The sequence below is a fragment of the Schistocerca piceifrons genome, chromosome 5 (assembly GCF_021461385.2).
Source record: "Schistocerca piceifrons isolate TAMUIC-IGC-003096 chromosome 5, iqSchPice1.1, whole genome shotgun sequence".
NCBI lineage: Eukaryota > Metazoa > Arthropoda > Insecta > Orthoptera > Acrididae > Schistocerca > Schistocerca piceifrons.
This window is the reverse complement of record NC_060142.1, coordinates 413,863,444-413,890,947: the sequence shown is the minus strand read 5'-3', so window position 1 is coordinate 413,890,947 and position 27,504 is coordinate 413,863,444. Positions and strand designations below refer to the sequence as shown.

Sequence of the window (27,504 nt, the reverse complement as noted above, 5' to 3'; positions counted from 1 at the left end):
AATTAAATAAAATGCAAATATTTTTAGTAGCTGTAAGTCCGATTACGCTGTGTCTCGTAAACGGTTGGCCCTGACTAGTATTTGTACGCAATCTGACTGCATAGAATAACAACAAAGAACGAAATGAAAATTTTCGTTAATACAATTAACTAATTAAGTCCCCAGCAACTATAAAACCTACGAAACCAAAACACAAGTGTAACTGTTCTGTGTGTGGAAGTATGACTCAACGTACACATCTGGCACGGTTCTTCTTCAATAAGACAAGGAATTTTAAATATCATTTATACTGAAGTAATTAAAAATTAGAAATACTATATTTGCGTAAGGAAAGCAGAATTACACTCTAATACAAGAACACAAGCCAGATGCTTTGTTGACTGAACCTGTAATGATGCATTATTTAAGACATTGAGATAATAAAAAGAAAAGGAAAAATTTTTTTCTTTTACCTTCATATATTGACGAAAATCACTCTAATCATTACAATATATCTCCACACCGACTCTCTACTACCACATCTCAACAAGAACTCTCCACCACGACCTCTCGACAAGCACTCTTCACTACGACATCTCAGCAAGCACTTTTCACTAGCACATCTCAACAAGCACTCTCTGCTACGAGTTCTCAACAAGCACTGACTACCACGAGTTCTCCCCAAGCACTGCCAGTGGAGGCGGCTGAATAATACTCTTTGGCGCAATCTCTGGCGCTGTGGCTCAGTGTAGCCACCTTTCATATGCCCCTCCTCCACGGGCCAGAATTTGATGGTATTTTTGCCAGCATTGGTGGTGAAAATACCACCAAATTCGTCCACAAAAATACAGACAAAAATAAAAGATAATATTAATACGTAACTATCACATAATTAGCTAAAATTTTGGCTTTGCACTGACCTTTCAATAACCTAATATATAAAATACAGTAAGCAATACAAATTCTTTCATACATGTGACTTTATATAATAGTTTACACAATACACAAAAAATCAGTTTATACAAATGTTCACATAAAATGCTTTGAATGATTCAAAAAAAAACAAGTAGTTGATAGTTCCAGCAGTAGCACCCAGCAATGGTCAACAGGTGCAGACACCAACAAGTGACATTATTTCAGTAGAAGCAATCCATCAGTGGCACCCAGCAATGTTGAGTAGGTGCAGACAGCAAGAAGTAACATCATTTCAGTAGAAACAGTTCTAACAGTGGCACCCAGTAGTGCTGAACAAGTGCAGACACCAACAAGTGACGTTATTCCAGGAGAAGCAGTCCATGAGTGGCACCTAGCAATGTTGAGCAGGTGCAGACAGCAACAAGTGACATTATTTCAGTAGAAGCAGTTCCATCTGTGGCACCCAGCAATGTTGAAGAGGTACACACAGCAACAAGTCACATTTCTCAGCAGAAGCGGTTCCATTAGTGACATTCAGCATTGTTGAACAGGCGCAGACACCAACAAGTGACGTTATTCCAGTAGAATCAGTCCATTAGTGGCACCCAGCAATTTTGAGCAGGTGCAGACAGCAACAAGTGACATTATTTCAGTAGAAGCAGTTCCATCTGTGGCACCCAGCAATGTTGAAGAGGTACACACAGCAACAAGTCACATTTCTCAGCAGAAGCAGTTCCATTAGTGGCACCCAGCAATGTTGAACAGGTGCAGACACCAACAACTGACATTATTTCCGTAGAAGCAGTTCATCAGTGGCACCCAGTAATGTTGAACAGGTGCAGACAGCAACAAGTGACATTATTTCAGTAGAAGCAGTCCATCAGTGGCACCCAGCAATGTTGAACAGGTGCAGACACCAACAATTGACGTTATTCCAGTAGAATCAGTCCATTAGTGGCACCCAGCAATGTTGACAATGTTGAGCAGGTGCAGACAGCAACAAGTGACATTATTTCAGTAGAAGCAGTTCCATCTGTGCACCCAGTAATGTTGAGCAGGTGCAGACACCAACAAGTGACATCATTTCAGCAGAAGCAGTCCATCAGTTGCACCTAGCAATGATGAGCAGGTCCAGAGAGCAGTCCATAATATTCACTATCACTGATCACACTGTTCATCAGAGTTTATTAGCAGAAATTAAACATGTCCTAGTGGCACCAATCATGTAGAAAAAGTACAAGTAACAGTCCATAATATTCACTATCCTAATCACACAGTTCATCAGCAGAAATTAAACATTTATAAGTGGCACCCATTAATGTTGAACAAGTGCAGGTAACAGTTCATAATATTCACCATCACTAATCAGACAGTTCAGGCATGAACAATAGTTTGAATACACATACAAGTGCTTTTACACACTAAACATATAAATTCTAATAAACACACAAATGATATCAGCTAATTGTCATATTAACTATTACAAATACTCAAATATCAGTAAACCTATAATATTTATGGGTGTCAGTGCAAGCCACTACAAACAAATAAAATAATGTTTAGGAGATAGGTGGGTAGGATTAGGAAAGGAAAACACACAAAACACACTCACTCATCTTTCATCCACATTAAGTACTACTGTGTAATTGAATAGTGTTAACTGTGTAAATGCAATTCTGTCAAAATTTTATGTTCACCATGTGTATCAAGTAGTAGTGGCAGCAATGTATAACAGTCAATAATAGTTAAGTCAACGTCATAGTCATCATGTCAAGACCAGTGTTTGCCAAGCCAGATCAAAATGTACGGTTGCTGAACAACTGTCAGTGTGCCAAGATATGCAAATACTTCCTCTCTTCAAAAAAAGTATGTACTGCTTATTGATTTAACAACGTGTGTGTATATACTATCTTCCTTCTACTTTAGTGTTCGAATCTGCTATCTTCATCCTCCTTGTTCCATATAGACCAACAAAAAAAAAAAAAAAATATGCACCTCACTTACTTTACCTCTTATACACCAAAACTCCATTAATCGTCAGCATCACATAATCTCAATACTTCAATAATACCTCTTATGTCGATACATATAAACCTCATCATCAATATCATTTACCTCACCTCTTGTCCACTAAAACTCCAATAATCATCAACTTCACATAATCTCAATAATACCTCCATAATACCTCTTTAATACGTCGATACATATAAACCTTATTACCAATATCATTTCACTTCCATAACAACTCTTTCCTCTAGTCAGTCTCCTCGAACAAGTACAGATAAAATCCTAATGCAAACCTCATCATCCTATACAATCCGAAGACACACTGGCAACACACAACCTCTGTGTAATCCATCTGACCCAAATCTTCTACTCATTATAAATTATAAGATGGATTTTGGCTACCTTGTCCATCATTAAAAAGAAGAATGCATACATGACCTCCAACAGTCTTAGTTCGAATAACTCTCAGTAATTAAGTACGTTTACGGAGTGTGAATGATCATAATATTTCACAGTGTGCACACCACTTCAAGAATTATGGCAAACAGAAGCAAACATGTGGAGTATTTCTTGTGTCAAGTGTCACTTCCTATTTCAATTGCTCACGAAAAATGCAGTGTAATAACTGTCAATGGTCTAAACCTAGTTTTGGTATGTCATGTCGTTAGCTTTCTTCCTATTAGCATAAATTTATACAGCTTCCATAAAACCTCCAGCTCATGTGACTTCTATGAAGTTTCTTGTACTAATGTCGTTCGTCGAATTATAGCAGTTCATTTTCTTATCTTAAAAATATAAGGCACTGAGCGTAAGCAAAACATGCAATAGCGAGTAAATATACCAGTAGAGAACAGAATGTCAACAAGTGGATGCAGCACAATTCTTACAACGAGGCTCTGCCAAGCGAACAATCTATAATTAATACCATAATGTGACCTAAACTCTATGTTCATACACAGTATATCAGCATTTCTATATACCAAATTAAAGAGTTGTTATGACAACAAACAGAAATGTATAAATATGCAATCCATAAGCAAGGCAGCAAATATGTTATCTAACATAATAAACAGGTCATTAGCATCATATCAGCATAAGCAAATAAATGTTCATATGTAATCTTTATAAGTAAACATGAAGGTGCAAGCAGATAAATCACAAAGTATAACTTACATACCTAACCACATCAGCACAATTAATCAGGTTACAATTATAATTTAAATAAATAAGCACAGCAGGCACATAATAAAAAAATATGACATCAGTGAAAAAGCAGTGCAGCCAAGCGATGCATAATATATACAAATAACAACCCTGTTCATTAATAAAACATTGACAAAAATCAGCAAATGTACGCAAGCACGTCGCTTCACAAGTAAATTCATAGAACATGAAATTAGCACAAAGTCTGAATCACGTAATCGCGAGCAGCAAATTACGTCTAAAGTACGTACCTAAGTGGAAATATGTTACCTGTAAAATGAACTCAATTAATAGTTACCTTTTTAGTTTATTAGTTTCTTCTTGGAAATTACATTCTTTCTGAAATTTTCTCGATAGCAAGTCCTCTTAACGTCGGAGACACACAGAATTTACCTGAAGTTCTTAAATATTTTATAGAACCGTATCCTGAAAAATACTGAATGTTAATAACATAATTCATCAAGTCACTATAGCTTTATACTGAATTTAATCGGAGAAATTAAACTGTGTATTTGTTTACGGCTGTCAGTGCATTCGCACTGAGCGCTCGATCAGCTGTAGGCGCGTGACGTAGGAAGAAATTGTTTGCGGTCAACGACTGCCTTGTGCGGCGCGCAGACTTGACTGTTGCTTTGAGTATATGCCGCCGCCAAAACACAGCGCGGTATCCTTGTACTCTCTGCGTGTTTACATGTAGCTGTTAGTTTCTCACAAGTATGTCATTCCACAAAAATTTTAACGTTTGATATGTGATGTATTCCCTTAGAGCGTCGTGATTTAAGAGTTTCTACTTCGACAGTGTTATCATGAATAAGTTTGCGAATTCTATATGGACCGTTATAAAGCAGAAAAAATTTGCGACACAAGCCTTTTCCTTTGTGAGACAAACGATGAGACTTAATTAACACCTTCTGACCAACTGACAAGGTTTTTAAACGACCAGGATGTTTAGCTGATTTCTCTCTTCTAGCAGCCGCAGATGCAATATTTTGTAGAGCCAGGTTCACAACTTCAGAGTGCCGCAGTTTCTGTGTAGGCGGAAAAGGAACGATTTCAGATATGCGATTTGTCGGTGCTTTGTTTTTTAATATCAGTATTGGCGGTAAAGAAGTTGAATCATTAGGAAGTTCATTCAGAATGTTTTGAAAAATATGAAGATACTGATCCCACGTTCTGTGATTCTGATGACAATAAAGACGACACAATTTATTGATTTCCTTCATCCATCTCTCTGAAGCGTTAGATTGAGGGTGAAAAAGTGAAATGAAAATTGGTTTAATTTTACGACGCCGTAGAGTACGAAGCCAAATTTTAGAACGAAACTGTGATCCATTATCTGATATAACCTTATCAACATGACCAACTTCTTTAAGAAAATGGTTAATGAAAGCATTAGATACTGAACGAGCTGTTGCTTTGCGTAACGGTGTAAAACACACATATTTTGACGTCAGTTCCACTGCTACGAAAATGTACACAAAACCATTAGTAGAACGAACCACTGGACCGAACAAATCAACTGCAGCCATCTCCTTTAATTTCGCTGGAATGATAGGAAACAACGGTGCTCTATGAGAAATTGTTGGCGGCTTAGCCTTTTGACATAATTTGCATTTGGCCAGAACAGATCGAATACGTTTTTCCATATTACTGAAGTAGCAATTTTCCCGTAATTTATGACAGCATTTTCTGGGACCAAAGTGTGCATAACTGAAGTGCGTATACCAAATCAGCGTATTAACCCACTCATTAGGAATACAAACTAACCAAACAGAGTTGTCGAGCGAGTTTCGTTTAAAAAAAGAACTTTCCAGATAGATCGCAAAAACGAGGTGTGGCCAAATTGTCCAATCTAACAAAGCGTCTAAGAAAATTACAGACACCAAGGAAACTACGAACATCACGTTTTGTGGTAGGAACAGCATAATTACGAATAGCGTCTAGTTTCTCTGGATCAGGAAGAATACCTTCTGTAGAAATAATGTGACCGAGAAATTTCACTTGAGAACGACCAAATTCAGATTTTTCTAAGTTAACTGTAATTCCAACTCTTGCAAAAATACGTAATAATGAATCCAAAATTTTGTTGTGCTCACTCCAAGAACGTTTAGCAATAAGAATATCGGCAACATATGAAGTGATATTGTTACGAAGGTAAACAGGTAAAATTTCATTTAAACTAGGAATGAATGCTGCTGAAGGTACAGTAAGTCCAAACAGTAATTTCCGAAATCACTTTTAGGTAAAATAGTCATATCCGGTTATTGTTTATCTACTGTCTAGATAGATTGATAGTCGAAGAGTTGTTTTGACAGATGCAAAGAATAGTAAAAGAGTAGGCAGCGGTGCAGAAAACTAAAAGGGAAATAGCACCACTACAGCTCGAGGCCCTATGCACGCTACGGTACATATTCACTTAGAGTAGTGAATCCCCTGAGGACTTTAATAGCCGCACATAATTTCCAGTTTGTGTCTTAGTGGCAAATTTGGCGGAAGTGCGTACATAAATTGATCTAACCATGCACATGGATGTATGTCATTCTTAGAATTGCGGAAGATCTTAAATTTCCGAACAGTCAAAAAGTGTTTATAGTCAAAGTTTTCGCCTCGTGGCGACAAAGACCTACCGCGTCTGTCCCAGTCCCAATGACGATTATTGTTAAATTCAAGCGCCTGGCGCTCTCTTGTTGCATCCCGTAAATGAAACAAATTATTTTCTTCAAACCCCTCTGGTATCTGTGATTCTAAATTTCTTTTGCCGTCTTTTCCTACGATTTCGCCTTCAATTTGTTTGACTTGCTTTTTTAATGCCTCAAATTCCCTTTTCACGCGTTCATTAAATTTTCCCTGATTTTCTACATGCTTATTTATATTCTGGTACTCTTCGGTTTCTGCAAATGGTAATGGAGCTGTATCATCCGAATCTCTGTCCCCATTTAAACTAAGATTTGTCAATTTATCTGAAATCTCCTCAACTCTTTCCGATAAGTCACCTATTTTTTCTTTCTGTTTATTTACGTCTTTTGTAAGTGTCGCGACTCGGGTTTCGGTATTGTCACATTTAGTAGTTGACTGTTCACACTGTTGCGTTAAGTCATTTGGTACGGATTCCTCGATTCTTTCAAATATTTCTTCCTTATCGTGTGCACGTTGTAAATTTAACTCTGAAAATTTTTGTACTATCACGCGATCTTTTTCTTCCTGTTCCCTGCCCTGTTCCTCTTGTCTGATTTCTGTTGAAATTAAGCTATTATTGTGAGCCTTCAAAATCGGTTGTACTTCTTCTCTAATTTCTTTATTTGATTCGTCTTTCATGTATTTGAAACATGTCCCTGTTCGTGAGCCTAACTGTGTTTCCATTGTTCCCATATCAGTTTCTAATTCAGATCGTAACTGTGATCCCACTGCTTTCATCTCGGTTTTAATTGTTCCTATTTCTGTTTTTAATTCAGATTGTAACTGTAATTCCAGTGAGTCTAACCGTGTTTCCATTGTTTCCCTATATGTTTTTAATTTAGATCCCAAATTTAGTATAGCACCTATCAACTGCTCCATTTCTTCTGATGTTAACCACGCAATCTGAGAATTTTTCGATTGTGAAAAATTTTGACCTGTTTCCGGACTATTTTCCCGACTTATTAAATTGTTTTCAACTCCATTATTCATCATCCTTTTCTCCTGTGTTGGCGAGTTCGCCATGTTAACAATTTCGTTATTCTCACTATTCATCATTTTTGCCTTTTTCATCGATCGCGTAATCATTTACAAAATATACAAAACTCATCACTGCACGAAAATTACACACAATGACTCCTTATCTCCAACAATACCATTCACACGAAATGTTTCCCTCAAACACGATTAACGAACCATTGAAATAATTGCACTAAATTGTCAAACGCGTATACAAGACAACAAAATTAAATTCTGAAAAAAAAATACCATTAGAAGAATGACAATTACCAAATCTACACATGCAAAATAGACTACAATTACTAAACTACAAATTACTACAACAATACTACTGTCTACTATTTTTACAATCAGAAGAATTCCAAGGGACGATCCGAAGCAGCGGTCGCCACGTGCATGGGGGCTTAATTATTAAATTTGAAAATAATTTTTATTTTACGTAGCTGTTAGCCCGATTACGCTGTGTCTCGTAAACGGTTGGCCCTGACTAGTTTTAGTACGCAATCTGACTGCATAGAACAACAACAAAGAATGAAATGAAATTTTCCGTTAACACAATTAATTAATTAAGTCCCCAGCAACTATAAAACCTACGAAACCAAAGCACAAGTATAACTGTTCTGTGTGTGGAAGTATGACTCAACGTACACATCTGGCACGGTTCTTCTTCAATAAGGCAAGAATTTTTAAATATCATTTATACTGACGTGATAAAAAAATTAGAAATCTATAATTGCGCAAGAAAATCAGAATTACACTCTAATACAAGAACACAAGCCAGATGCTTTGTTGACTGAACCTGTAATGCTGCATTATTTAAGACATTGAGATAATAAAAAGAAAAGGAAATTTTTTTTTTTTACCTTCATATATTGACGAAAAGCACTCTAATCATTACAATATATCTCCACACCGACTTGCTACTACCACATCTCAACAAGAACTCTCCACCATGACCTCTCGACAAGCACTCTTCACTACGACATCTCAGCAAGCACTTTTCACTAGCACATCTCAACAAGCACTGACTACTACGAGTTCTCCCCAAGCATTGACTACTACGAGTTCTCCCCAAGCATAGCCAGTGGAGGCGACTGAGTAATACTCTTTGGCGCAATCTCTGGCGCTGTGGCTCAGTGTAGCCACCTTTCACAGTCTACATTTTATATCCTCTCTACTTCGACCATCATCAGTTATTTTGCTCCCCAAATAGCAAAACTTCTTTACTACTTTAAGTGTCTCATTTCCTAATCTAATTCCCTCAGCATCACCCGACTTAATTCGACTACATTCCATTATCCTCGTTTTGCTTTTGTTGATGTTCATCTTATACCCTCCTTTCAAGACACTGTCCATTCCGTTCAACTGCTCTTCCAAGCCCTTTGCTGTCTCTGACAGAATTACAATGTCATCAGTGAACCTCAAAGGTTTTATTTCTTCTCCATGGATTTTAACACCTACTCCGAATCTTTCTTTTGTTTCCTTTACTGCTTGCTCAATATACAGATTAGATAACATCGAGGACAGGGTACAACCCTGTCTCACTCCCTTCCCAAGCACTGCTTCCCTTTCATGCCCCTCGACTCTTACAACTGCAATCTGGTTTCTGTACAAATTGTAAATAGCCTTTCGCTCCCTGTATTTTACCCCTGCCACCTTCAAAATTTGAAAGAGAGTATTCCAGTCAACATTGTCAAAAGCTTTCTCTAAGTCTACAAATGTTAGAAACGTAGGTTTGCCTTTCCTTAATCTATTTTCTAAGATAAGTCGTAGGGTCAGCATTGCCTCACGTGTTCCAACATTTCTACGGGATCCAAACTGATCTTTCCCGAGGTCGGCTTCTACCATTTTTTCCATTCGTCTGTAAAGAATTCGCGTTAGTATTTTGCAGCTGTGACTTATTAAACTGATAGTTCGATCAGTGCAGCTGTTTTTTTAATGGTTTTTCTAAAGAGTAATCAGTGCATTACTCTTTAGAAAAACCATTAAAAAAACAGCTGCGTAGATTCACTGAATAGTAGTGACGTCTCAGTAATATGTAACGTGTTATGTAAAACTTTTCTGGTCGTACGTCAGTGTTTGAGGACTGGAGAGCCCTCAGTAGCATAGAGTATTTGGAAGGAGCGTCGTCGGCTGAGGCCCGTAGTGTCCCCGCGGAAGTGGGGCGCCTCGTGACGTCACGGTGCCGTAGTGGCCGCCGGAGTAGGGTGTGGTGTGGGCGGCGGCGCGTACTCGCGGAAAGCCATCGATCTCTAACCCACTTGGCGCCGCGCGGGGCGGCGCGGCGCCTCTCGTTTGCTTAAAGGGGGCGGCGCCGGCCGCGACTCAGGGGCGCCGACCTATCAGTCTGGCCGGCTCCGCAGCACTGCCGCTTCCCCGGGCTGCCACACGCAAAACTGCCGCTACGGGATAGGCGAGTATTACACAACGTGCACTAGAACCAAGAGGGCACAGTGACGGTGAAAGATCGGGAGAGAAGTGGTCGAATTAAGAAGAAAGCAAGACAGAGTCGCAGTCTTTTTTTCTCCACTGTTCAACCTGTACTTCGAAGACGCAGTGTAAAAAGAACTCAGGATTGGGAAAATGTCAGGGTCATTGATCGATACCATCCTCACCGGCGTCTCACAGTTAACAACTGGAACATATGTTTCTTATACAGGGTGTTACAAAAAGGGACGGCCAAACTTTCAGGAAACATTCCTCACACACAAATAAAGAAAAGATGTTATGTGGACACGTGTCCGGAAACGCTTAATTTCCATGTTAGAGATCATTTTAGTTTTGTCAGTATGTACTGTACTTCCTCGATTCACCGCCAGTTGGCCCAATTGAAGGAAGGTAATGTTGACTTCGGTGCTTGTGTTGACATGCGACTCATTGCTCTACAGTACTAGCATCAAGCACATCAGTACGTAGCATCAACAGGTTAGAGTTCATCACGAACGTGGTTTTGCAGTCAGTGCAATGTCTACAAATGCGTAGTTGGCAGATGCCCATTTGCTGTATGGATTAGCACGGAGCAATAGCCGTGGTGCGGTACGTTTGTATCGAGACAGATTTCCAGAGCGAAGGTGTCCCGACAGGAAGACGTTCGAAGCAATTGATCGGCGTCTTAGGGAGCACGGAACGTTCCAGCTTATGACTCGCGACTGGGGAAGACCTAGAACGACGAGGACACCTGCAATGGACGAGGCAATTCTTCGTGTAGTTGACGATAACCCGAAGTTGCTCCTGTACAACGTAATAAGGTAACGTTGACCACGTCACTGTATGGAGAGTGCTACGGGAGAACCAGTTGTTTCCGTAACATGTACAGCGTGTGCAGGCACTATCGGCAGCTGATTGGCCTCCACGCGTACACTTCTGCGAATGGTTCATCCAACAATGTGTCAATCCTCATTTCAGTGTAAATGTTCTCTTTACGGATGAGGCTTCATTCCAACGTGATCAAATTGTAAATTTTCACAATCAACATGTGTGGGCTGACGAGAATCCGCACGCAATTGTGGATTCCCGTCATCAACACAGATTTTCTGTGAACGTTTGGGCAGGCATTGTTGGTGATGTCTTGATTGGGCCCCATGTTCTTCCACCTACGCTCAATGGAGCACGTTATCATGATTTCTTACGGGATACTCTTCCTGTGCTGCTAGAACATGTGCCTTTACAAGTACGACACAACATGTGGTTCATGCACGATGGAGCTCCTGCACATTTCAGTCGAAGTGTTCGCACGCTTCTCAACAACAGATTCGGTGACCGATGGATTGTCAGAGGGGACCAATTCCATGGCCTCCACGCTCTCCTGACCTCAACCCTCTCGACTTTCATTTATGGGGGCATTTGAAAACTCTTGTCTACGCAACCCCGGTACCAAATGTAGAGACTCTTCGTGCTCGTATTGTGGACGGCTGTGATACAATACGCCATTCTCCAGGACTGCATCAGCGCATCAGGGATTCCATGCGACGGAGGGTGGATGCATGTATCCTCGCTAGCGGAGGACATTTTGAACATTTCCTGTAACAAAGTGTTTGAAGTCACGCTGGTACGTTTTGTTGCTGTGTGTTTCCATCCCATGATTAATGTGATTTGAAGAGAAGTAATAAAATGAGCTCTAACATGGAAAGTAAGCGTTTCCGGACACATGTCCACATAACAATTTTCTTTCTTTGTGTGTGAGGAATGTTTCCTGAAAGTTTGGCCGTACCTTTTTGTAACACCCTGTAGATGCCAACAGTGGTCGCACGGGTATTCGCCACGTGCAATGATGTGTGTGCTGAGCCACGCCTTCGGGTGCACAGACTCGTGAGAGACCTTGTCTTGTCATGGAGAAGCAGAAGTTCGTTTGCGTTTTAGTGGCGACGGACTCGCTGAAGTCGTTCCTTTAACTACCCGAGGGTAGCTGAACACACCTCAGAGTAGATCGTTGCACCATGAGAGCGGACATCAAACAGGTTAAACCATTCAGAATCCCAGTTGACCGTCGCTCTGACTTTACCGGCTGAGAGTGCGGCTTTCAACTTTTTCTTCGGAGGACAGGTGCTGTGGCGTCACTCCGTGGATTGCCGTTTGTTTCTGTTTCGAGGTGATGAACCCATGTTTCATCGCCTGTGACAGTGTTCGATAAAATATTGTCACTATCAGCGTCGTAAAGCGCAAGAAAGTCCGCCCAGAGGGTCTTTCGATGCACTTTATGTTCATCTGTTAGGCGGCGAAAAATCCAGTCGGAATACCCATCTGAGTACCCCTACTGGTGCAAGAGAGTGTGAGAACTACTGTCGCATCCCGGCACAGCCTCACTATACCAGAATGAAGTCAGTGCGGACTGCGTAGCGCAATCGGGACGTTAACGACAATGGGTTGGTTATAAATTGCTGTCAACCTTTATATCGGAGATGAAAGGGAGAGAATCTCCTTGGTTTGAAGCAAATAAGTTTCCTGAAAATAGGTTACAGAATAGCAATAGGCAGAAAAGATTGGTTAGTTTCCATCAAGTTTATTCTCACATATACTTATGTGAGGTGTTGGACCATAAACCCCTTAGTAAGATTCAGTCTATTTATTCGGACTTGCTACTTCAAAGCTAATTGCCGATACATATAAGAAACAAGTACAAAGCAATCACTTGTTCTTGGTTAGCACTGAAATCTCTCTAAGTAATTAAGACAAAGACTGACAGTCTCTATTCAACACTATTCCAATGAAACTCTAAAAATCCTACTTGACCTGCAGTTCCTGAGTGTCCACCAGAGTCTATCACCGTCTTCTTGTAGTTGAAGTCTTTATCAGCTGTATCGGCTGCTATGGGCCTACTCGGCCCCGCTGGCGTCTCGCTGCGGAATCTCCAAACTGCCGACACTGGCTCTGAATCTGCATCTGAATCTCTGCTTCTAGCTATTCCGCTGCCTAGCCTTTTATTTCGTTTCTCATGTACTTGGGTGCACACGAGTTAATTTGTTTCACACCACCCTTTCATTTCTAAGTGATCGGATTGCACAAGACTGCCTATGGTTCCACACGACACTCTCGTTTGTAAATGGTCGGCTTGCGCATGAATGCCTTCGGTTCCACACGACACTTTCGTTTCTAGCTGCACACAATTTAATTTGGTTCCACACGAGTCTTTTCCGCACGTGACACACTCCTTTTGCTGTATTATCGCCCTGGTGTTTGTGTCTCCCTTTGCTCAAGTTTGATTCATGCTGCTTCCTCTGGCAGGAAGTCAAACACTAAGTTATTTGATCAACAAGCCATACTTGGCAGCCTCCGCCGCTTATCTTGTCCCTACGTCCTGGTGGACTATTTCTTAATGTCGGCTGGCTCTTTATCTATGGAGCCTGGACTCTTATTATGGTCACAAAAGCAAGGATAAAAATTAAAATTTTCTACAGTCACAACACTACGATCAGAGACGTCCAGTTGAGCAGCGAGATGTTTGATAGTGATAAGTCGAGTACGTCGCTCCAACACTGCAGAAGCCACAGATGTTTGCGGCTCGCCAGCACATGCGAAATCGCAGAGTTTTTGCGAGCTTGTTATAATGACGACTGGCATCTCACCCAACGACTCACCGTGCTTTTGTTCATCGCCAGGTCTCTGTAGACATTGTCCAAGTGCCTATGAATATCTGCAATGCTCTGGTTTTCTACCAAAGAAGAAACTCAATGACAGCTCTCTGCTTGGAACGGCACCAACGCTACAGACGCCGTTTTGAAGGTTACGTATATCGCCGCCACCTATCGGAACTTAAGGAAACTATAAGGGCTGAAGCGAGAATATTCCTCGATGCCCCGCCACAAATTCCGCTTTTGTTTTGCAGACGAAATTGGCCGAGAAAAAAAGTGTTGTATTACTTACTGAACGCCCCTCGTAAAGTTCCTAGACAAGAAATTTAAAAAACTTGATGTTTGTTGATAACGTATAATTGGGCAACGGTCTTGCCGCAGTGGATACACCGGTTCCCGTGAGATCACCGAAGTTAAGCGGTGTCGGACGTGGTCGGCACTTGGATGGGTGACCATCCAGGCCGCCATGTGCTGCTGCCATTTTTCGGGGTGCACTCAGCCTCGTGATGCCAATTGAGGAGCTACTCGACCGAAAAGTAGCGGCTCCGGTCAAAAATGCCATCATAACGACTGGAAGAGCGGTGTGCTGACCCCACGTCCCTCGTATCCACATCATCCCCTGAGGATGACACGGCGGTCGGATGGTCCCGGTAGGCCACTCGTAGCCTGAAGACGGAGTGATAACGTATAATTATGGCAGAGATGGAAAAGAATTTGCAAGGTCAGTTGACTAGAACTGACACTGTTTTGAAAAGAGGATATGAGATTAATATCACTAAAAATAACAGAAAGGTGATGGAGTGTAGCGATTGAAATCTGGTAATGCTGGGGGAATTACATTCGAAAAAGAGACATTAAAGCTAGTAGATGACTTTTGTAATTTGGGTAGCAAAATAATGGACTACAGCAGAAATAGAGAAGATATAAAATGCTGACTAGTAATAGCAAGAAAAGCTTTTTTTCGAAAAGAGAAATATGTTAAAATACAAATTCAAGTGTTAGGAAGTCTTTTTCTGAAATTATTCGTTTGAATTGTAGTCTTATATGAAAGCAAAACATGGTCGATAAACAGTACAGACGTAAAAGAATATAGAACTTTTTTTAAAAAAATATGGTGTTAATGGATAATGCTGAAGATACGATGAGTAGATGGAATAACCAGCGAAGAGGAGCTGAGTCGACTAAGGGAACACAGAAATTTTTGGCACCACTTGGCTAAAAGAAGGGATTTGTTGATAGAGCACATCATGAAGCGTCATTGATTTGTGGATTTGGTAATACACGGAAGTGTGAATGGTAAAAATTGCAGAGGCACGCCAAGACTCGACTGCAAGAAGAGGGTCCAAGTAGATATTGCAGCAGTTGTTATGCGGAGACGGATAACGTTGCACAGAACAAACTAGTGTGGGGAGTTCCCTTAAACCAGTCTTTTGACTGGGGTCTTACAACAAGAGTATGCCTTCTACTTCCATGGTCGTCCATCCCAACACGAACATCTCGCTACACGTCAAAGTTAACCTTCCGATACAGATAGACACGGAATGCTCTACTCTAAAGAAAGAGGACGAACAGTACCTAGGATTGACAGCTATCCTGTATTTCCCAAGAAATCCCATATTTCGGCTACTGTCTTTTTTATCAGATACCTTGTTCCTTTTTATGTCGAATTAATCCCATATTTTTATAACTTTTGCAATTGAAGTTAAAATAATTTATTTCGCCCGATACGCAACGGCTTTCCCTACAACCTCTGGTATTGTGGTGAACAAGTGAAACTGCAACAGCTTTTCCGTTAAGAGTCTGTTCTGCAGGCCGGCGGCCCGGAAACCGGAAGAAGGACCGTATTACGCTAAGCTAGAGGGCGTGAGCATTATTCTGGCCAGATTCAGGGTTTGTTATTTCTTGTTTTAATATGACTAGCGATGAACATGGGGTGGAATCACCTCCAAGTAAATCAAAAACATTTGTATTTACCGTTCATGTTGGGAAGAAACACACACAGTAACTGGATTCGTCCTGTGTAAGCTAATTATTTAAAAGCCTTCTGTTCTTTCTGCAAACGGGAATGTAGTGTGGCACATGGAACAATCCCGACTGTTCTCAGCATGCAAAAATTGCAGGTGGGCCGTCATTTAACTTTTTAAACAACTATTTTATTTTGGTTGGTGCAATTTAAAATTATGTAAATATGAAATAAATATTTTACCATCATTTGGTTATACAAAAAAAAGGAGAAGGACGTAAAGGAGCCTTCCAAGATTTGCATTGAAGAGAGTTAACTTTGGATTTTTATTTAGACTTTTTTGCCTTGTTGTTGCAGTTGTGTTACGTTGTTCTAAGTTTTAGAGTTCTCTCATCTTAGTATCATGGAAACTTTCGAGGCAGCCAAGACTCTGATTAGTAAAACAGCAAAGAATAAGCGACAGATATTTTGGTAGTGTCACAAATAAAGTTTTTAATGTGTTATCTTGTTTCAGAACCAGAAAACGTATTAAGGATAATCTTTTGGAACTTTTCGTGTCATTGGAAACATTTAGTTACGAAATTAAAATTTGAAGATCAAATGCCAATGCCAGTAGAAACTTGGATGCCTCTTGTCTAAGGTCCAAACTAAAATTTTAGCGTCTTCAAGAAGTAATGGTCTGAGTTCAGACAGATGATGTAGGCGATTGTTTTTATAGTGGGTTTTGTAATGCAAAGGATATTTTGAAGCAAGGTATAGGCATGGAAGGCAATGCAAGCAGAAGGCGTCTTAATGTTTTCTGTACGTTGAGAGCCAAAAATGTTCAGGTCTCCAATTCGGTAAAAGTAGCTGGTTTTGTAGTAAGCATTCCTGGTTCAAATGCCAACGCAGAAAGAATTTTTTTACATAATGCCAAGAAATGCGCAACAAATGTACAAATGAGTTTATAAAAGCAGATCTGCAAGGAACGGTGAATTTTAATTTTAATTGTAGAGAATTCTTTATACATGTAAAATCTAATGAATCTTTGCAAAAAGAAGTCAAGTCTGAAATAAATCCATGCACTAATGTAAAATAGGACAAGTATACACATTTTAAATATATTCCTACTCTTCTCTGTAGAAAACACTAGTTGAAATATTTATTTTGTAGGCCTGTTCCTTGATCAGTTATTTTTTCTGTAACAAGTTGGTAACGCTACCCTTACTCAGTGCTTCACAATGTTCCGAGCGTAACCACAGGTATGGGTTCAAACGTTCAGCGTCTGTCGCATAATTGGGCACATAGTTGTGTTCATTTAATCTTGGTTACCAGGAAATAAATAGCAAGTATAGAGAGTGAGCGTAGCATTTGGTGTTGTTGCAGGCCCTGGTGGACTTCACGATCAACACTCCGCTACAGGACGAATGTGTCACCGGCGTGCCTATCGAAATCGCATCCCGCCTCATCGAACAGGTAAGTCCAGCCCAGCACCATAGCAGTCCTCCTAGCTTCTCCGAAATAAGCCAGGGCAATTAGGGACCTACATAGATTTACGTGGTCCGTTGTAACTTGTTACTACTGTGCACGTACCATCGCATACATGTGAAGCACATGTTTGTTGATAACTTTATAAAAGTTCGAAAAGTTTAGCAAGCACAGTTATTCTAAGACAGCTACCAAAATGCAGAATTTACGTATTACAGTGTGTGACAAACCAGTAGAACACTCGACATTCGTTACAAAGAGCATATCAGCAATTTGCGACAAGCCACTCAACGTTTGCAAAGCATTTAAGCGAAATAATTATGGGCCAACTATAAATGAGAGAGAGAGAGAGAGAGAGAGAGAGAGAGAGAGAGAGAGAGAGAGAGAGAGACGAAAATGATTAGCGTAAATAACGAAGTCCGCCTTCTAACTTTACAAGGAAACTGTCATATACATACAAAACAAATGCAGTAAAGAAACGACTGTTAAATGACCTCGTGAATATCACAGGTCACTATTTAGAGTAATTGGTAACGCAGTACACAAACACTCCAATGGGCAGTCATAAGTCATATTACTCTCCTTAACCTCTCACCCAAAAAGATCCAGTCAGCCATTTATCTCTTACTACCCATTTGCCATCAAAATGTACATTATACGCCCCATGACCATATCTGAAATTTTAATCCACGACCACTCACCTCTGTTCTGTGAACAGAGAAACACAAAAATAAAACTCTCGCACGCACGCATGCACACACACTCAGAGAGATAGAAAAGCTTTAAACACACAAATATGTGACATACCAAATACCAAGAATAACGCATTAACTTGTTTTTACTCCTAGAATGACAGTTATCTGCCATGGATAAACAATATACATCATAGTACTCGTATATACAAAGACTTTAGTGAAACACAGAAATTTGTACTTAAACATTTTAATAATACACAGGGAAACGGAAAATGTGTGACTTTTAACATATCACCACATGAGTAAGCGACAACAGTATAGTTGTCAAGGAATGTGATACTTAACTGTGGTCTTGCGTGTTACGTAAAAATTTATAGGCGCATTGTTTTGAATTTGAAATCAATATCTGTAAAACAGTTGCAACATGCAAAAAGGCATTTTAACTCATACAAATTATATAGTTGCTGGCGAAAATGGCCACTCCAAGACACATGATTGAGTATCTATCTGATTTATCTGTACTCCTGTAGTTCTGGTTGAAATACCTTCATCTCGGTCCCAGTGTTGAAAACCAAGGTTCCAACTGCAGACATTTTCTATTTGACACTTATTCACTTTATCGTACATCGTTTGCACAAAATTCATTACATAATCGTCTATAAGTAGGATTTCATAAATTCAGTTCAAACTATTTTTTGTTTACTTCGCTTCATGAGCTCTCACAGTTACGAATCTCCCGTTACATCGTCATAACATCGACACCCTCTAGCGACTTATACGATAGGCTGCATCTCGACAATGTTCAGTATACTACCCGGCACACTTATTTACGAGTATGTTACATCATTTAGCACATTATTCCGGTTCATCTCTATGACTATGACGTCCAGCCACATTTAAGTGACAGGAAATCAAGCTAAAGAGGCTAACGACATACAGACTTGGAGCTAGGTAAAATGGATCTACTAATGAAGTTTTTTCATGGCAAAATTCAAAACCCAATTAAGTAGCTGGAGTCTCCTATCTGAAAACGTTGCCCCAAGTCACCATTTTTATCACTGCCGGCTGAAAAACTTGCAATATGATGCTGTAATTGTGTTTAGTGATGGAGATGTAGGGAGAGGGATACTGTTACAGCTTTTGGGCTTTTAGAGGTGATGCACTCACTGCACCTGTTATTGAGGAAATTTACCACCATCGTGTGCCTAGAGTTGAAATGTCTATTCAGGACCCACCAAAGAAACAGGCGAAAGGAGATAAGTTACGGGACAAGTCTTGACGACAAATAAAATGCTGAATACAGTCTTGGAGCATTCTGAGAAGGTATAAGTGAATAAAATATAAGTTTAATCATTAAATTCATTTTGCTGGAAACTACATTTTGTGACAACCATGTATCTTTTTCTCATGACATCTGTGATATAATACCTTGATATTTGGCCCATAAATTTCTCACAGTACAACAAAAAAATACACAGAGCTAAATTTCAGATGTTTTGTTTAACCTTTATGGATTCCTACCAAAAAGACGTAAAATATTCTAAAATCTTTTTATCAAATGTTTCCAAAATTTGTTACGTTCAACTATTTATATGGATATAGATATAACATAGGTCAACTTTGGCAGTGACTGGTTTAATAGGTTATGAGGAGAAAGAATGTTAATGAAAATTAATTAAAGTTGATAATTCTGTAATGATTTCTAAATTTGAATAAATATTTTGAAAACTTGATTTAAAGTTGCAGCATACTATTACTAACTACCACATAACATTTTATTTTCTCATCTTTAATATCTTGGGCGCACTGTTACATAATATGAGAGTATGAGTCTTACGCACGTTCTTCTTTAAGAAGCGATACAAATTTCTGAACGGTAACTCTATCGTCAAAGTGCAGAGATTCTCCATCGTGCATGGTGAAACAGTCGCACTGGGATTCTTATGCAGTGCTCATGATGAAATTGTTCTACCCCTTTTAGCTTTCAAACATGCATCATCACAACTAATTGATGCTTTGAAAATTTGATTTCATGAACATTGTATCTAAGTTTGTTGTGAGGACATGAACATCCTAAAAATCAATCAGTATAGTGCAGATCAATCATAGTTTCGCTCTGAAATACGTAAAACTACAATTTAAAAATAAATAAATAAATGAAATAATTAAATTTAAAGGAATTTTTATTAATAAGAGGTATATACTCGACTGCCTATATTTGCAAATAATAGCCTGTATGGTTTCGTAGAAAAAGTTAATATTGAACTTTAAATTTTAATCAGCAATTGTATTAAACTTCTTATATGACAATTTATAAAAATGGAGTTTTAGCCAGCTTAAGGGTAATTGTGACCACTGAACAATGGGGGTGTTCGAAGTTGTGGCTGCAAAGTTCTGCTGAACAACAAAGGTGTTACATTTTCCGTGTCATAGTTGGGCCATGTAAAAAGCAATGTTTCAGAATGTACCATTATTGATATTGCACTCAGCAAATATCTTAAGCGGTTAGAAAAAATGCTTGAGATCCAGGATCAGCGTTCCAAAAGACTTGGAGGTGCGTGCAGAATCTCAGTCGAGTGAACGAGTGTTCCCTATGACCCAGCTGCTCCTATACACGTTGTCGTCCTTGCGCCGCAGTGTCATTATGCTGGCCATAGTTGAGACTACACAGAGGCGCCGACGCGACTTGAATAGCGGCACAGATTGCGTTATCCGCCTGAGGGAGCTTCAATCGTGCGATAAACGCTATACAGTTAACGTGTGCATTGACGGCACAATTTGCCAATTCAAGCGCTTCCGTAGCGCCTGCTGCGCGAGTGTACCGCAAGACAGCAGCAGCACAGCGGTTACGCTGCCCTACGCCGTCGTCATGTATCGCTCGTCTGTAAGGGTAACTGCCAACACAGCGTGAAACGTAACGGCTGAACTCAGCTATCCGTGCAAGGTTGTTGTAGTACTGTCAGTGTAGTCAGACAATATACACTGAAGAGCCAAAGAAAGTGGTACACCTGCCTAATATCGAGTAGGGCCCCCGCGAGCACGCAGAATTGCCGCCACATAACGTGGCATGGACTAGACTAATGTCTGAAGTAGTGAAGGAGGGAACTTACACCATGAATTCTGCAGGGCTGTCCGTAAGTCCGCAAGAGTACAAGTCGGTAACTATTTCTTCTGACAGCACGCTGCAAGGCATCCCAGATATGCTCAACGATGTTCATGTATGGGGAGTTTTGTGGCCATCGGAAGTGTCTAAGGTCAGAAGAGTGTTCCTGGAACCACTCTGTAGCAATTCTGGACGTGTGGGGTGTCGCATTTTCCTACTGGAATCGCCCAAGTCCGTCGGAAATCACAATGGAGGTGAATGTATGCAGGATGCTTACGTACGTGCAACCTGACAGAGTCGCATCTAGACGTATCAGGAGTCCCACATCACTCCAACTGCACACGACGCACATCATTAGAGAGCCTTCACCACCTAGAACAGTCCCCTGCTGAAATGCAGCTCCATGGATTCATGAGGTTGTCTCCATACCCGTACACGTCCATCCTCTCGATACAATTTGAAACAACACTCGTCGGACCAGGCAGCATGTTTTCAGTCATCAACAGGCCAATGTCGGTGTTGACGAGCCCCTGAATTACAGTACGTGAAAGACGAAGTTAGATAAGAAACCGGATAAGTGCGAGTACAAATCGCACTTTAAGCGTTCTGTACGAGCTGAATTACGTATGTAGATAATACTAATCATTTCATATGGCTCAATGACTTTGCGCATGTTTTTCTATTGGAGGCTGCTTTGGCGACTTGCGTATTCCTAGCCAACCTCATGTATCTGACATGGAAAGGGGACCTACATTTTAACGCAGGATTCGAACCACGTGTTGTTTAGAGCGACTCATCACACCGTAGAGAACTGACAGCTAGGTTTTGCACCACCAAGGGACTGAAGACCTTAAAATTTGACATAAATTACATCTTGATACCTGTCCATGAGAAAAAGGGATCTGCGCAGACGGCCGTATATTTTGACTGCACTGATTTAGAAGCTTTCATTTCTTACACCGCCATGTCAATTTGAACTTCATAGCATCACCCGTTCCTGAGAAAAAGATGTCTTAAAGGGCAGGTGAACAGGGCAATAAACGACAAAAAAAGTATTTTTATGTGATATAATTACAAATTAACAATTTTCCAATTTTTATCCTTTACTTTCACTGTAAAATCTTCCTTTGTGCCAAATTTAATGATTATAGGTCAACGCGAAGTACGATATGGGTTTTGATGAGTGACATTCCATGTATCAAAATATTTGACACATAAGGCCTTATCTTTTGATCACATAGACTTAGAAGCTTAAATTTTGTCCCACACTAGGGGAGAGTAGTATGTGACATAAATTTCGAGGTGATACTTCTACCCATTCCTGAGAAAATTGGATCTTAACAGTCAGACAAAAATACATACAGACAGACAGACAACAGATAACAAAGTGATCCTATAAGGGTTCCGTTCTTATCAAGCGAGTTACGGTGCCCTAAAAACGGCTATCACCAGAAAACAATAACGGTTTTATCAGGGTGGACCTAAAATGAGGAAATCGACACCATTTGAAAGAGCGCAATTTGATGCTTATTTAGGGGCTGGTGTGTGGTGTTCGGTTTCTCTTTACACACCAACAACCCAGGCAAAGGAAAAAAGCCGGAAATTGTAAGTCTCATAACATATTTTTCTATTCCTATATGTTCTTCACTAATTCGAAGGAGACTGTTAAAAAGTCAAATTACAACGCAACTGAGATCTACAGATGCACTGACAGACCAGCAACACATGAACAGGACCAAGACGAAAAGTTGGATGGATGAGCGATTGGAAGAATTTTCACGCGGTTGTACTGTATAGCTCACTTCGAAGTTTATGGTATACGGCTATAAATATGTGATACCAAGTGATTCAAAACTGAAAGGCATAAGCTTATGAAACACCAATAAATACTCAGACTGTCAGAATTAGAACACGATAGAACATATATTCACTTGAAATGCACCATCAGAAATTGGGAACTAGACTACAACCAGAATTACATTAATTAACTGAGCAAACGTTAACAACATAGGAATAGAGTTGCTCATCGCACTGGATATGTAACCGTAAAATGAGGCTGAAGGAATGTGTACCAGCTGGCTCCTAGCTGATTTTGTACAGCACACACTCAAAGAAAAACGCAGTCCACTCTTCGACTTCAAAACGAATTTACAAGTAAACTTCGAAAATTACAAGAGGATAAATAATATAGGTCAACGATGGAAAAACTTTTTGCTGAAAGTACCTTATTCTTATGATTTTTAGGGTGAGAAATCCAAATATGATATTTAAAAAACTGTATCATCCACCATTTCTTCGCATTTTACGGTTAAACTTATTAAATTAAGTTATTTTCTTGAGAATTTAACAACTTTTATATAGTTAAAATAATTTAAAAAGGAGATGTAATGAATTTAGATAACGTTGGTAGCACTGCTGAAAAACATTTGCTGGCAAAAAAGGTTGATTTTATTTTTGTATTAACAGGTGGTGTTTTGTTTACTGTCAACCTAACCTCACTTTCCCTTTTCCTGTTCATGTGCTCAGTACAATGTCTTAATAGTGCCTGTAAAAACTCTGCTGGCAGTTTTTGTTATATTTGTGGTGAATTTGTGACTAAAAAACACCAAAGAAACATTACAGACTTTGTGAAAAAGGTTTATCTATCACACTTTTGATCTAAACTTGGTGATCAAGATAAATCTTGGGTGCCACATAAGGTATGTAATGTGTGTGTTGAAGATCTGAGAAAATGGTCCAGAAAGTAGAAAAAAGCCTTTAGATTTGCTCTTCCTATGATATGGAGGGAGCCAAGAAATCATTCCGATGATTGCTACTGTTACAGTGTTGATATTACTGGTCATAATTTTAAAAACGAGAAGCTATTAAGCTACCCCAACCTTCCGTCCGCCATCCGACCAGTAGGGCATGGTGTGGATTTGCCGGTTCCTGAACCACCAGATGATTTAAATTCTATCCAACAGAAGTTTTTTCTCATGTACAATCTGCTTTACATAAACCAGATGATGATGAATTCCATTGTAATATAGAAAGTCTAAAGCCCAAATTGTTTACTCAGACCGAGCTTAACGATTTGTTAGGGATCTGGGCTTAACGAAAGAAAAAGCTGAATTGCTTAAAAGAAAAGAACTTATTGGCAGTTTGAACCAGCATATACCTGTATACAAAGAGAGAGCATCAGTTTCCAAGTTTTTTCAACAAGAAGGTGATTTAGTGCACTGCTCAGACATTCCCAGTCTGATGAATGAGTTTGCTATTGAATATAAAAAGGAAGACTGAAGGCTGTTTATTGATTCATCCAAAACTAGTTTAAAGGCTGTTTTATTACACAATGGTAACATGTATGCATTGAGCTTATGGCTGGATGACATGTGGCGATCTAAAAGCAACATGCGTGCTCCTTGATCAGCAAGGTGGCTTTATCAAATTTCTATGTTTATTGTGTGAATGGGACAGTAGCGCTGGATATCAACACTGGTGCAGAAAGAACTGATCTGTGATGGAGTCTTTAAATCCTGGTGAGAACATTCTAAGCAAAAACCTTGTAGATCCAAAAAACGTACTCCTACCACCTCTACACATAAAGTTAGGCTTAATGAAACAGTTTGTAAAGGCTTTGCCTAAAGATGGACCATGTTTTAAGTATCTCTGCCAAAAGTCTCCACACCTTTCAGAAACTAAACTAAACGAAGGCGTCTTTGTCGGACCTGACATTAGAAAATTGACGTTTTATGTAAACTTTGAATCCACAATGACCTTCAATGAGAAACAAGCATGGGTGTCATTCAAGCAAGTCGTTACAAAGTTCTTAGGACATGAAAAAGGCGCAGAATATGTTTCTATTATAGCTACAACGTTAAAGAAGTTTAAAAGTTTAAGATGTTTAATGAGCCTGAAAGTTCAATTTTTGAACAGTCATCTTGATTACTTCCCGGACAATATGAGAGATGTTAGTGAGGAGCAAGGAGAGCGATTTCACCAGGACATTAAAGTGATGGAAAAACGCTACCAAGGCCGCTGGAACACCAAAATGATGGGGGGACTATGGTTGGTCACTTCACCGAGAAGTTCAGCAAGCGACTCATCATAGAAAAAGCTACAGAAGAAGCTTCAAAGAAGAAATAGAAAGAAAATACAAACCAATTCCAGCTGTCAAGTGAAACCTCTATTAACACATATCATGGTTTTAAGTAGCTTACTGTAAATACAAACCATGATGTTGTAACAAAGCGTTTCAATAATTTCCCCATTTGCCATATAGCATATGACTTTTATATTACATAGTAAAAAGCATATTGCTCGAAAACTATGGGTGATACAAAATAACTAAGGCTAAATTTGGAGTCAGCTCATAAAAATCTATAAAGATCAGCTATCAAAATAAAAAAGTTTTAAAAAAAAATTTTTCGTTGTCCTTTGTAATTCAAAAAATCCAATGCAAACTTCTCTGCAGCAATATTCCAAAATGAATTACGCTGTAAAACGAAACAGACACAGAAATATAATGTGCTGATACGTGAAACGTCATATTTCTATTCAGTTTAACTGTATTACATTTGAATTTGTTTGTTACAGTGACAGAAATGTTTTATTAGGAAAATGATGAAAAACAAACAAAATATGATGCTAAAAATTAATAGGAAATTCGATTCATACGACACTACAGATTGAAGCAGTTAATGAAGACATGAGAGAAAATTGCTGTTTGAGTCTTTTCTCCTTGTCGGGCTTTGACTTTTCTCCTTGTCGGGCTTTGACTTTTCTCCTTGTCGGGCTTTGACTTTTCTTCTTGTCGGACTTTGACATTTCTTCTTGTCAGGCTTTGACTTTTCTTCTTGTCGTACTTTGACTTTTCTCCTTGTCGGACTTTTCTCCTTGTCGGACTTTTCTCCTTGTCGGACTTTTCTCCTTGTCGGACTTTTCTCCTTGTCGGACTTTCCTCTACAGACGTTATTTGAGAAGCATCAACTACAGAATGATAAATAATGGGATCGGATACTCAGGAAGAGGGACCTCAAGATGCAGAAGAAGAAAAAGGAGGAACAGGAATGCCCACACATGGTTACCTCCTCCGTCGCGAGGACCCACCTAAGTGCCCCTGTGTTTATTTTCTGTGTTTATTAAGCACAGTGTTGTTTGTGTGTTAGCACACACCTCTGCTCTCGGTCGTTAAGTGAAGGCCGTCAACCACTGTGTTGTCGTTGGTTAGAGGTAATGCCTGAAATTTGGTATTCTTTCCTAACTCTTGACACTGTGGATCTCGGAATATTGATTCTTCTAAGGATTTCCGAAATGCGCCTAGGTGCAACTACCGTTCTCCGATAAAAGTCTGTTAATTCCCGCCTTGCGGCGATAACCACGTCGGACACCTTTTCTAATGAATCGCCTGAGTAAAAATGATAGCTCCGCCAAGGCATCGCCCTTTAATACACTCCTGGAAATGGAAAAAAGAACACATTGACACCGGTGTGTCAGACCCACCATACTTGCTCCGGACACTGCGAGAGGGCTGTACAAGCAATGATCACACGCACGGCACAGCGGACACACCAGGAACCGCGGTGTTGGCCGTCGAATGGCGCTAGCTGCGCAGCATTTGTGCACCGCCGCCGTCAGTGTCAGCCAGTTTGCCGTGGCATACGGGGCTCCATCGCAGTCTTTAACACTGGTAACATGCCGCGACAGCGTGGACGTGAACCGTATGTGCAGTTGACGGACTTTGAGAGAGGGCGTATAGTGGGCATGCGGGAGGCCGGGTGGACGTACCGCCGAATTGCTCAACACGTGGGGCGTGAGGTCTCCACAGTACGTCGATGTTGTCGCCAGTGGTCGGCGGAAGGTGCACGTGCCCGTAGACCTGGGACCGGACCGCAGCGACGCACGGATGTACGCCAAGACCGTAGGATCCTACGCAGTGCCGTAGGGGACCGCACCGCCACTTCCCAGCAAATTAGGGACACTGTTGCTCCTGGGGTATCGGCGAGGACCATTCGCAACCGTCTCCATGAAGCTGGGCTACGGTCCCGCACACCGTTAGGCCGTCTTCCGCTCACGCCGCAACATCGTGCAGCCCGCCTCCAGTGGTGTCGCGACAGGCGTGAATGGAGGGACGAATGGAGACGTGTCGTCTTCAGCGATGAGAGTCGCTTCTGCCTTGGTGCCAATGATGGTCGTACGCGTGTTTGGCGCCGTGCAGGTGAGTGCCACAATCAGGACTGCATACGACCGAGGCACACAGGGCCAACACCCGGCATCATGGTGTGGGGAGCGATCTCCTACACTGGCCGTACACCACTGGTGATCGTCGAGGGGACACTGAATAGTGCACGGTACATCCAAACCGTCATCGAACCCATCGTTCTACCATTCCTAGACCGGCAAGGGAACTTGCTGTTCCAACAGGACAATGCA

The 27,504-nt window shown here is 40.4% G+C and overlaps 1 protein-coding gene across 1 annotated transcript in view; it reads left to right on the top strand.

The window, feature by feature from the left end:
* Nucleotides 1–27,504, top strand: part of LOC124799042 (C-Maf-inducing protein-like) — a 939,973-nt gene that overhangs the window by 856,747 nt on the left and 55,722 nt on the right. The window contains exon 5 of the mRNA XM_047262580.1: nt 17,194–17,283. Coding sequence (XP_047118536.1) covers nt 17,194–17,283 — 90 coding nt within the window. The remainder of the gene's footprint in view (nt 1–17,193; nt 17,284–27,504) is intronic.